Genomic DNA, 12,988 nt, shown 5'->3' with positions numbered 1-12,988 from the left:
GGAGAAGGAAGGAAGGAAGAAAGAAGGGAAGGAGGGAGGGAGGGAGGGTGGAAGGAAGGAAGGAAGGAAGGAAGGAAGGAAGTGGGGGAAGGAAGGGAGGGGAGAAGGAAGGAAGGAAGAAAGAAGGGAAGGAGGGAGGGAGGGAGGGTAGGAAGGAAGGAAGGAAGGAAGGAAGGAAGTGGGGGAAGGAAGGGAGGGGAGAAGGAAGGAAGAAAGAAGGGAAGGAGGGAGGGAGGGAGGGAGGGAGGGAGGAAGGAAGGAAGGAAGGAAGGAAGGAAGGAAGGAGGGAAGGAAGGGAGGGGAGAAGGAAGGAAGGAAGGAAGAAGGGAAGGAGGGAGGGAGGGAGGGTGGAAGGAAGGAAGGGAGGGAGGGAGGGAGGGAGGGAGGGAGGGAGGAAGGAAGGAAGGAAGGAAGGAAGGAAGGAAGGAAGGAAGTGGGGGAAGGAAGGGAGGGGAGAAGGAAGGAAGGAAGAAAGAAGGGAAGGAGGGAGGGAGGGAGGGTGGAAGGAAGGAAGGAAGGGAGGAAGGAAGGGAGGATATAAAAGAAAAGAGTTATGTACACAAGCTTCTACTTCAGAGAGCAGGCCAGCACACTTTATGTATATAAATTCCCCCATATTTTTTAGCAAGCTGTTGCCTTTCAGATCCAAATTTACTCTTCCCTGCCTGCTCTATGAAAATGGATCTGGGCCCTTTAAACATTTTTCCTTCGTCTACTGACTAAATGTTAAGTTTTGTCAGTAGAGGGCACTGGAAAGATTGCAGGAAGAGCTTGCATCCTGGTGTGTGTTCTCTTGAAGATCCAGCACCTGGCTCCTACAGCAGGAGCCACTTTTCTAGCACTACAAATATAGCTCCTAGAGTATAAATGGTTTCCCCAACTCCTGGCAGCCAGCTGCCCCTTTTACCCCCAGGCAGTTTTGTAGCTGCGTACCTTCTGTGAGATACCTCCCCATGAACAGATTTCCCTGGCAGATTTCCAGCAAATTCCACCAGAAGAGCTCATAGCAACCTGTCAACTTTTCAGTGAGCCACGGCCTGGGCCTCTCCAGCAGGGTCTGGAGCTCAGCGCTGAAGGGGATGAATTCTTCCTTGGACACTTGACCTCAGCCCTAGGGGTGGTAGCTGCTCCATATACCTGCTGGTCCTATATTATTTAGAGATCTACTTCTTACCAATGCTTCATTACACAATCCTCTGTCATAGCTAATACTTCTTTATATTAAACTTCCCCTGCTCAAATTGCTGTATGGTTTCTTCCCCTTTACTGAACCCAGACCAATTTATCCCTCAATAAGTTTTAGTACATCAGTATGTAAAATAATTCTTTATCTGGGATGACTCACTTCCCTTAGCCACCTTGCTATATTCACTCACGCACTCATTTATTTATTCATTCATTCAACAAACATTTATGGAATACCTACTATGTAACAGGTACCGGGCTACAAAGTCTCACCTGCGAAGAGCTTACAAACCAAAGCAAGATAGGGACAAGCGTGAGAACAAGTATAACCAGTTCACTGAATCCTGTGAACCAAGTAGAGTACAAAGATAAAATGGTTTTCTTTGTTTCCAAATACTCTCCCCGGTTGTGTTATATCACTCTTTCCCCTCACATCTCAGGCAGATCTTGTAGCTTTCTGGTCACTTTTAGCTATTAAAATTCCATGTTTAAACTCTGACATAAATGTTCCCTCTTCTCCCCCAGGTCAGGCTACCTCACGAATGGAAGAGTAGAGTAGAAGTCTGGAATACCTTTGCTCTCTCCCTTCTGTGTGCTGGGGTGGGGAGGTTGAAGAAAAAGTATCGCCTATAACTGATGCTCCATGTCTCATGTAGCACATGGTGCACATCCTTCAGGAGCCCTGGGAGGCGTCTGCACCGCAGGGTTCCTGAGGGGAGGTCCAGCCCTAGTCAACCTCTTTCAGGTCCCCTCTTTAGCTCCTGCCCCTGACAGTGCTCCCACAGCAGCTTCCGGCTGGAGTCCCACTGCCCAGCAGGCACTCCTTTTGCCCTGGATACCAGCTAGTTGCTTCAGGTCACACCACCATCTCTCTCCAGTTCTCCTTTGCCCTGCTCAGGTAGGCCCAGGGCCCACCACCAGATCCCAATCCACCGCCTCAGCAGTACACCATCTGAGGAATGGGATGCCAGACTCCCATTCTTGCAGATGCCTGCAGCCCCTGAATTCAAGTCTCTTCCAGTTGCATCTTCACTTGGCTTAGGGAAAAAAGAGAGCAAACATGGGAAAGGGTGGGAAGAGCCACAGCATTTCCTGCCAGGCTGACCACCTGCGATTCTGAAAATGAACCCCTTCTAGCCTTTCAAGTCATTTGGCACCTAGAACGATGTGCCTGATGGTACCATTTCCGAGGCAGCTCTTCCTCAGAAGGCCCTGGAGTGGCTATTAGACCCAATATTGGTAGCTCTCCTCACACTGTGAGAGACTTAGCATCACTTTCAACCCCCAAATGGACCCTATTGATAGTTTGAGACAGGGAGTCCCTCCCAGCCTCCTCCCCATACATAGGAAATTCCTATTAAAATACAGCATGATTAGCACCACAATACTGATGCTCCATGGGTACCTAACCCAGGCTCGAGATGGTTTTTGCAGAGTAGGTAATATCTAAGTTGAGTCGTAAAGGACACGTTTATCTAAACACGAAGTATGGGGAGAAGGTACCCAAAAGAGAGATGAATTCACTTGAAGTTTGGAGGATACAGAGGCTTTTTCCAGGAATTGCAAGTTTTTCCTATAACTAATATTACCAGCATTTACAATGTGCCAGGCATTTTTCTGAGTGCTGGAGGTACAGCAGAAAGCAAAACACCACAAAAATCCTGACCTTCACGATGCTTACTACCCTGGTGGAAGGAAGGGGGCAAGACAGAACAGAGAGGAAGCAGAGAGGCTTCAGGGAAAAAGGGGCCAGATACAAGGGGCCTTGAAGCCTAGCCAGGAAATGCTGGCTTATCCTAAGGGCATGGGAATACCACTGATTTTAAGCAGAGAACTGTGAGAGATTTATATCATGTCACTCGGTTTCAGAGTATATTTTCCTTTGTATTTTCCATAAAAATCCTCTCCATTCATTTTTTAAGGTTAGCACAATCCTGACAAAGGTAGCATACAAAAGAATCTCAACTACAAATATCGACACAAAAATCCTAATGACATTGGAGCAATTAGTTAAAAATTCAGAGAAGAATAACGATAGGACTTCAGATTGCACATGACCAAAAATAAATTTCAAGTGGATCAAAGCTTTCAATATAAAAATAAAACTACAAAAACACTAGAAGAAAATACAGAAGGATATTTTATAATCTTAGAGGAAGACACTTTTAAACATGATGCAAAATATTCAGATTTAAAAACTAATCAAAATTTTAAACATTTAAGAGGCAAAAGTTGGGGCACCTGGGTGGCTCAGTCGGTTAAGGATCCGACTTCGGCTCAGGTCATGATCTCGCGGTCCGTGAGTTCGAGCCCCACGTCGGGCTCTGTGCTAACAGCTCAGAGCCTAGAGCTTGTTTCAGATTCTGTGTCTCCCTCTCTCGCTGACCCTCCCCCATTCATGCTCTGTCTCTCTCTGTCTCAAAAATAAATAAACGTTAAAAAAAAATTTAAAAAAAAGAAACAAAAGTTATCATACACAAACTGTGAAATCACAACTAGAAAAACATACACGATATATGTGACTTCAAAGAGGCAATACATATAAAGCCCTCACAAATCAACATAAAATAGTTTAATATCACATCCCAATAAAATAAGGGAAGAAGATATAAACAAACATTTCTTCGTAAAAAAAAATATATATCAATGTTGTGAAACATCTCTTTTAAAAATGTTTCACATTTAAAAATAAAACCTTGGGGGCGCCTGGGTGGCTCAGTCGGTTAAGCGGCCGACTTCAGCTCAGGTCACTATCTCACAGCTTGTGAGTTCAAGCCGCACATCGGGCTCTGTGCTGACAGCTCAGAACCTGGCACTTGCTTCAGATTCCATATCTCCCTCTCTCTCTGCCCCTCCCGTTTGTTCTCTCTCTCTCTGTCTCTCAAAAATAAGTAAATGTTTTTAAAAAAATTTTTTAATAAGATAAAATAAATAAATAAATAAAACCTAAAGTTGCATTACCATTTTTGTTTATGTTTTTTTTCCAGCTTTATTGACATACATGTTTCTCAGGCTTTTGGTTTCACTGTGTTGCTGAAGTTTAAGTGGAATCCTGATCTCTCCTAGAACTGTATTTGTTCATGAAGAGCTGCCTAAATTGTTGATCTTTGCTGGGGGACAGAAGCAGGGTTTTCTACTTCACCATCTTAGGACGTCCTGCATTGGCTTTTTTAGTAATCACATCCACAGCCTTGTATCATACCTTTTAATGCTTGTAATAAACCAAATGTCCATTCTATCCTGGTATAATTGCCCTTTTGAAGCTAAATTCCAAGTCTTTATTTATATTACACTCAAATTTCAAAATGATCTTAACAGGTCTAAATTCTAGGCTGAAATGAACAATCATAATTTCCTATCTGTCATGCCAGCTCTCAATCCCAGGTTATATTTTTATCCCAAGTCATTTTTCTTAAAGATGAACATCTCAGGAACAAAGACAGAAAGCAGATGTAGTCAGGTCAAAGGAGAAAACCCCAGCACAATCCATGAACGGGACCGGGCTTCTGTGAAGGTGGGAGCTGCCCCAAAAGAGGCCCAAGCTTGGAAATGGCAAAAAAAAAGGTACACAAAGGGGAGGGAGAAGGCAATCGACCACATGCGTGGTGACATTAACAGGTAATGCAGCCAGGTGGTACATCCCATGCCATTTATGCCAAGCAGAATGAAGCAGAGGGATGGATGCTTGGAGGAAAGAGGCCATACAGTGCCTGGGGTAGCTGGGGAAACTCAGACGTAACATGAATTCTCACCATCAGATAACTGGATACTCGCATCCTACCAGCACCATCTCAACTGTCTCTCCATTACAGGCAATAGGGCATACAACAGGAAATCTCAACTATCGAGATGAGTACAAAAGCAATAATGTTCTAATATTTGTATGAAACTAACAGCAGGAAAAGGAGGTATTAAACTCAACAAACAGAACTAACACCCAAGGAAACAAAGTTAATGGAACCAACAGGTAGAAACATTAAAAGAAGTATTGGGAAAAGAACCAGTTAGATCTTGAAAACAATAAAAATAAAGAACACAATAGGTGCAGCTGAGGAGCAGTTAATAAGCCAAGAAATTCAGAATACAGCCCAATTTTTCAAGGGGATTAAAAATATGAAATGAAAGTCGGTGTCATTTCTGCTGCATTCTCTTGGTAAGAAATGAATCACAGGTTGGTTACCCAGCCCAGATTCAAGGTGGAAGGGACTACACAAAACTGGAAGGGATGACTCACAGGGAGCATCATTGTGACATTCACCCTCCATACACCCCATTATTCTGTTTATGCCTCTATTATCACTTGTCACATGATGTTATAATTTGTTTACTTCTCAGATGCTCACTAGACTATGAATGTCATGAGGGCAAGAACCAACTCACTCATCTTTCATAGCCACAGTGCCTGGCTCAAGTCCTAGCACATAGCAGGTTCTTACTAAAGGTTTATGGAGGGGCACCTGCAAGGCTCAGTTGGTTGAGCGTCCGACTCTTGGTTTCGGCTCAGGTCGATCTCACAGTTTCGTGAGTTCGAGCCCTGCATCAGGCTCTGTGCTGGCAGAAACCCGCTTGGGATTCTCTGTCTCTCCCTCTCTCTCTGCCCTTTCCCCATTTGCACTGTCTCTCTGTCTCTCAAAATAAATAAATAAGCTTTAAAAATAAAAAATGAAAATAAAGGTTTGTGGAACTCAATTATTCCTGTCACAGTCATCCAGAGTATACAGGGTCAGAGCACCTGGCTCTAAAGATAGTTCTGGACCATGTGGGCTGTAGCTCTAAAAAAAGTAAATTAAATCAATTATTTTCAACATAAAGATAACCTCCAGAATAAATGAAGTAGGACAGGTACGTTCCAAGACATTATAGGGAAAGGAGACAAGGAAAACATAATCAATTCAACAAAAGCCTTTTAGATACCTTACTTAGAAATCTACAAATAGATATAACATAATTAATAATATGGCAGATCTGAATAAAATAACCATCATACTTGAAATAAAGATACAAAAAGAGAATTTTGCAGTCAATAATTTGTAAGCAAACACATCACATTTATAAAAACTATGTATCAGGCCACAAAGAAAACCTGAAATTATTCAAAATGCAAACATCATGCAGATCATATTGTAACATAATTTAAAATTCACAAAACAAAACAATTGATAGTCACTTCCTCCCAACCCCTCAATGTGAATGTGAACTCAAAAAATGTCTGGGTAAAAAAAAAAAAAAAAGGAAATTATAAACCTAAGTACAACACTAACCATAAAAGAAATATAAAAGATAATCAAATGTCTCCTTCCTGAAATTGTATCAGGTCTATTTGATTTTGTAGGTGGGTTCTGTCAAGCTTTCAAGGTTAAATTTTCCAAGTTACACAAGGCACCTGGGGGGCTCAGCTGGTTAAGCGCTGGACTTCAGCTTAGGCCATGATCTCATGGTTTGTAGGTTCAAGCTTGTGTCAGGCTCTGTGCTGACAGCTCAGAGCCTGGAACCTACTTCAGATTCTGTATCTCCCTCTCTCTCTACACCTCCCCCACTCTCTCTCTCTCTCACTCTCAAAAATAAACATTAAGGGCGTCTGAGAGGTTGGCGGGCAGGCATCATGGATCAGGTAATGCAGTTCGTTGAGCCGAGTCGGCAGTTTGTGAAGGCCTCAATTCGGCTGGTCAAAAGGTGCACTAAACCTGATAGGAAAGAATTCCAGAAGATTGCCATGGCAACAGCAATAGGATTTGCTATAATGGGATTCATTGGCTTTTTTGTGAAATTGATCCATATCCCTATTGATAACATCATTGCTGGTGGCTAAATACCTTTTTAGAAGAGTTTTTCATCTTGGGGATTGGTGAATTAAGTGAGGATTTGAGAAGCTCATGGAATAAAAATCTGTCTATATGCTTTGTGTTTTTCTTTCTTTTTGTGTCTTCCAAGATGTTTTGTATTTGTAAATTAAAATAATTTCAAAATAAAAAATAAACATTAAAAAAAATTTTTTTTTAACTCCTAAGTTACATAAACAAGCCCAGATCACAGAAAAAGGTTTAAAATATTTTAATTAAGGGCACCTGTTGGGTGGTTCAGTTGGTTGAGCATCCAACTCTTGATTCTGGCTCAGGTCGTGATCAGAGGGTCATGGGATCAAGCCCCACATCAGGCTCCGCCCTGAGTATGGAGCCTGCTTACGATTCTCTCTCTCTCTCCCTCTGCCCTTCTCCCCCACTCACATATTCTTTCTCTCTAAAATAAAATTTTTTTTAATTTAAGATTTTTAATTAACACTATGAAGTTAGCATAATATTGATATCAAAACCAGAATAAGAATACACAAGGAAAAAATATATAGGCCTATGTATCTCATGTATGAACATATATGAAAAATGTTTACATAGGAGAATATTTAAATAATGAAAAAATATTATTGATTCCAGGAATTCAATGTTAGATTACATTTTTCTAAATCTTATATACTGAATTACATTAACAGATCAAAGAAGAAAACACACAAACATTTCAATAGATGATAGAAAAGTTGGTGATAAAAGTTAATATCCAATGCATTAAAAAAAATCAGCAAGCTAGAACAGAAGGAAACATCAAAACTCAAAGCAAAAATTATACTTAGTGGCAAAAATTAGAATCTTTCCCATTCAAATCAGGTACAATTCAAGAATGCCTGCTATCACTGCTACTATTTAAAACTATAGTAGAGGACCTAGCCAATTCAGTAAGTAATATAAAAGAGAAAAGCTCTACAGATATTATAAATATGTAAAAGGAAAAACCTTGAGAATTAATTGACAGAAAGCTGCAACAAGGTAGCTGAATACAAGATCGATATACAAAAATTAACAGCTCTACTATAAACCAATAATAATGAATTGGGAAAAAAAGAAATACCCCATATACAATAGCAATGAAAACTATTATCACTATAAATAAACAGGAAATATATAATACCTCCATAAAGAAACCTCTAAAAATTTACTGAATTTATTGCATAAAAGCAGTCCTTAACACATCTCCCCAAATTAATTTACAAATTCAAAGAAATCACAATTAAAATCCCCAAGAGAATTCTATAGAGAAAAACATCTTTCTTTCTTTCTTTTCTTTCTTTCTTTCTTTGTTTCTTTCTTTCTTTATTAGGATAAAAAATGTTTGGGGTGCGTGGGTGGCTCAGTTGGTTAAGCGTCTGATTCTTGATTTCAGCTCAGGTCATTATCTCACAGTTCACGAGTTCAAGCCCCACATCAGGCCCTGTGCTGACAGCAAGGAGCATGCTTGGGATTTTCTCTCTTTCTCTCTCTCTCTGTCCCTCCTGCACTCTCTCTTTTTCTCTCTCAGAAGAAATAAATAAACTTTATTTATAAAAGAAAGAAAGAAAGAAAGAAAGAAAGAAAGAAAGAAAGAAAGAAAGAAAGAAAGAAAGAAAATGTCCTAGACGATCTTGAAAAAGAGCACTGAAAGGGTATTTGCCATACTAATTGTCAAATATATTTTATAAAGCTTTCAGTAAAATTTTTAAAGGGGGCATTGGAGCAGAAATAGACAAATAAATTAATGGTACAAAAAGAGAAAAACCCTAAACGTACCTACACACATAATAGGGATTTGGTATATGATTGTATTGGTGTGGTATATTGAATCATTGGATAAAAAATGAAGTATGTAATAAATAATTTTTAGAATGACTACCAATTTGGAAGAAAGTAATTAGATTTCCTGCCATTCACAAAAATAAATTCCACATGGATTAAAGATTTTAAGTTAAAAAACATGAAAAAGAAGAAAATTTAGAATGTGTTTATAATCTTAAATTCAAAAAGACTCTTTTAAGCAAAATTCTTAGATAAATACTAAAATTTGGAATGAAGTCAGTCAGAGAAAGCCAAACACCATGTGATCTCACTTTTACATGGAAATTGAACAGAAAAAAAGTTCATAATACAGAGAACAGATTGGTTGTTGCCAGAGATAGGGGTTGGGGAGTGAGTGAAATGGGTGAAGGGTGTCAAAAGGTACAAACTTCCAGTTATAAAATGAATAAATTATGGGAATGTAATGTACAACATGGTGACTATAATTAATACTACTGTATTGCATGTTTGAAAGTTGCTGGGTAAATTTTAAAAGTCCTTATCACAAAAAAAAAGATTTTTGTAACTATGTATGGTGACAGATGGTACATTTATTGTGATGATCATTTCATAGTATATACAAAGATCACATCATTATGTTGTACACCTGAAACTAATACAATGTTACATATCGATTATACTTAAATAAAAAATAAAAACTAGAAAGTAAAATATTAATAAATTTAACTACATAAAAACTTTACATTTCTATGCCACAAAAACACCATAATTAAGTTTACACAGAAACTGATTATAGAAACTATTTATAACATTTATAAAAAAAGAGTAATATCCAGAATATACTAAGGATTTCTACAGATAAATAAAAGGAATGACCTAACAGGAAAATGATAAATGAACTGACCATTCACAGAAGTAGAGCAACAAATGAGAAATAGCCATATGAAAATGCATTGAATTTCACTAGTAATCAGGAAAATGCAGATTAAATAACAATGAGAATCCATCTGAGGCCCGTCTGTCTGATTAGCAAAATTCGAAAAGTTTTATAACATTGAATGTTGGAGAGAATGGGGCAAACTCGCCACTCTAGTGAGATTACAGACTGTTGGTGAGGCCATTTTGCAGAATGTACTGACACTTGAGATGAGTTTATCCTTTGATCCAGCAATCCCATTACTCAAGACCCACACCAGAGAAGCACTGGCACGTGTCCACAAGATGGCAGGAATAAAGAGAATCATCAGAGCTCTGTTTGTGGTAGAGAAAACAACAGGCATGATTCCCCTATTGCCTCCCCTAAGAGAAGCAAAAGGGGGAAATAAAGGGGAGGGGAAGGGAAGAGAGGAGAAGGAACAGGAGGAAGGAGAAAGGGAGGGATGGGTTTTTTCCTTTAATATGAGCTTGACTTAAGAGCACAAAGCAATTTTCAGAACATGTACGGCGTGATAGCATATTTGTAAAAGCAAAAACTATGTATTTCTATATATCCATATATTATATAAATGCATTTTTTAAAGAGCCATAAAGAAGACCTGCCATGCATAATGGAATATTATTCAACTATGAGAAAGAAAGAAATCCTACCACGTGCTACAATATGGATGGACCTTGAGAACATTAAGCTAAATGAAATAAGCTAGACCAAAAAAGACAAATACTGTGTGATGTCACTTACATGTGGAATCTGAAAAATGATTACCAGGGGCTAGGGGATAGAGGAAATAGGAAACGGGTAGTAAAAGGGTACAAACTTTCAACTGTAAGACATAGGATCTGAGCATCAAATGTAAAACATGGTGACTACAGTTGAAAACACTGTATTGTATAATTGAAATTGGCTACCAGAGAACTTAAATGTTGTACCAAAAAAAAAAAAAATTTAAAAAAAAGAGAAAAACTCTCACTCTGTGATTCAAAGTTATTTTATGTTGGGTTGATGTACCACCTAAAATCACCTCCCACACCACCAGGGAAACATGTCCTTTAGTAAAGAAATTCTGAGGTAAAAGAGATCAAGAGGTGGGTGGATGGATAAAGAAAGAAATCAATAAACAACTAAACGGCATGTCAAACTGGTAACAGTCATCACCTCTGGGAGATGATCAGGAGTAATTTTAGCTTTATCCGCCGAAATACATACATATATAATGAAAATATCTTCTTCTATAGTTGGTGAAAATTTTTAAGAACTTTTTTAAAAATAATAGAAATGTTTTGGGGACAAAGACAGAGCTCTGTGACATGCTGCCAGAAACATTCCTACAGACTGGCCCATAAACATTTCATATACTGATATCTACCTTAAGCCAGATATGCCACCATTCCTTTGGTCTTCATACTCTCCCTGGGAAGATTCTGGAATCACAGACTGGTAAAGGAAGACCATCCAGATAGGGAAAAAATATATATTTTTTTCATTATGTGCCAAGCACTGTCTTAGGAACTTTTCTTTCTTTTTGTTCTTTTTTCATTTTAACAGCCTTTTTTTTTTTATTTATTTATTTTGAGAGAGAAAGAAAATGCAAATGGGGGAGAAACAGAGAGAGATGGAAGGAGAGGATCCCAAGCAGGCTCCACACTGTCAGCACAGAACCCAATGCAGGGCTCCAACCCATGAACCGTGAGATCATGATCTGAACCAAAGTCAGAACCTTAACCGACTGAGCCAACCAGGAACTCCCAAACAGCCTTTATTTAAAGCTGTATATGAGATTACTTTATTCCTACATCTTCTCAATATCATCTTCTTCTTTATATTTGCCCTTTTCCTCTCCTTCAAGGATCCTTCTGTGGTATCTGGCCAGTTTTAGTCTACTGACAGCCACCTTCCTAGGACGAAGGCCCATGTGGACAGTTGTGCCATACGCCTTCTCTCACTGTACTCAGTCAATGTAGATGATGTACTTCTTCCTGTAAACCTGGACTACTTTGCCAATTTGCTGACCTTTGTAGTGTCCTTGTACAACCTGTACTTTATCATCCTTTCACATGGGCACGGATCGAATGTTGCACTTCTGTCTCAGCTCTTTGGAAAGAGAGGAAGATATAATCTTCCTGCAAATGTGGGAAGGTGCATTGAAATGCCTTTTACAGTCCTTGCTCCGGTCAGAAGTCACAAAGGGCTTGAACTTCATTTTGGCCCGTGGCACTTCAGTGATGGCAACAAAAGGGTCTAGGAACTTTTCATGAGTTACTGACTCTAACCCTCACAACAGGTCTAGGTAGGCATTATTAAGAGATAGGCATTATTTTCCACATTTTGCACAAGAGAAAATAAAATCCAGAAAAGTGAAGCAACTTGTCTAAAATCACAGTTGACCCATCAGGAGTTATACAAATCCAGCCCTTTGGTTTCCAAAACCTATCCCACTCCTCCTATAATAGGCCACTCCCTGTTCCACCACTGAGAATGAGGATCCTTAGTTAAACTGCCCCCAGCCGGGGCACCTGAGTGGCTCAGTGGGTTAGGTGTCTGACTGTTGATTTCAGCACAGGTCATGATCTTGTGGTTCGTGGGTTTGAGCCCCACATCAAGTCCCACATTGAGCCCTGCGTCGGGCTCTGTGCTGGCAGTGTGGAAATTAAAATATATATATATATATACATATCCTTTTTTTAATTTAAAAAACAAAACAAACAAAACAGCCCCCAGCCCAATGAACTGGGTAGAGAGAATAAAATGTGGCAGTGTGGACATGAGGACGTGCCTTCCAGATGCCCCTTCACAGAAGGACCTACTGCCCAGCTGCTGAGAATGCCTCAAGCTGCCAGCCCCTTCAGGGATTGCCACAGCTCCTGCAGAGGATCGAGGAGGAGGAGATTAAGTCTGGGCTGTTGTCACCAGTTTGCATCCCCAGGAACAGAGTCCGAGATGGTGTTGAGAGGGCAGGATGTACATTAGGAAACCTCTTTGGGATCAACAGCTATGGAAGGGATCAGGCAGAAGAAGAAGAAGTCAAGAAGGCCCAATAAATAACCTTGGCCAACCCCATGAGGAGCTCTGGACCTAAGACGGCCCATCAGAGCTGTCCCATGTGGAGCTAACATAGCCCAGCCTTCAGGTCTCACCTCCACCCATCATTGCATGTGGGCCACCAGAGAAGCGCATGACCTTGAGCTGAAGCAAAAACACACGAGGGGGATGACAACTAAAGGCTACCTGCTGACAGCAGCTGGGGCAGCAAGTCCTTCCTTGAAGGGAG

General features: G+C 40.0%; 1 protein-coding gene and 1 pseudogene across 1 annotated transcript; one reads left to right on the top strand and one right to left on the bottom strand.

Annotated features, from left to right (window-relative positions):
- Positions 1-6,763: 6,763 nt before the first annotated feature.
- On the top strand, positions 6,764-7,174 carry LOC106980321 (protein transport protein Sec61 subunit gamma-like). Its single transcript, XM_053221533.1, has one exon. The coding sequence runs from the start codon at positions 6,788-6,790 to the stop codon at positions 6,992-6,994; it is 207 nt and encodes a 68-aa protein (XP_053077508.1). The 5' UTR covers positions 6,764-6,787; the 3' UTR covers positions 6,995-7,174.
- A 2,648-nt stretch (positions 7,175-9,822) lies between these two features.
- LOC128315315 (60S ribosomal protein L26-like) lies at positions 9,823-12,281 on the bottom strand (annotated as a pseudogene).
- Positions 12,282-12,988: the final 707 nt, after the last annotated feature.

This window comes from Acinonyx jubatus, chromosome C2 (assembly GCF_027475565.1).
Source record: "Acinonyx jubatus isolate Ajub_Pintada_27869175 chromosome C2, VMU_Ajub_asm_v1.0, whole genome shotgun sequence".
In the NCBI taxonomy this organism is placed as follows: domain Eukaryota; kingdom Metazoa; phylum Chordata; class Mammalia; order Carnivora; family Felidae; genus Acinonyx; species Acinonyx jubatus.
Note: the sequence above shows the minus strand (reverse complement) of the source record. Positions and strands in the feature narration are given on the sequence as shown.

Coding starts and splice junctions, on each gene's coding strand:
- LOC106980321 (XM_053221533.1), top strand. CDS start 6,788: ATGGATCAGGTAATGCAGTTCGTTGAGCCGAGTCGGCAGTTTGTGAAG.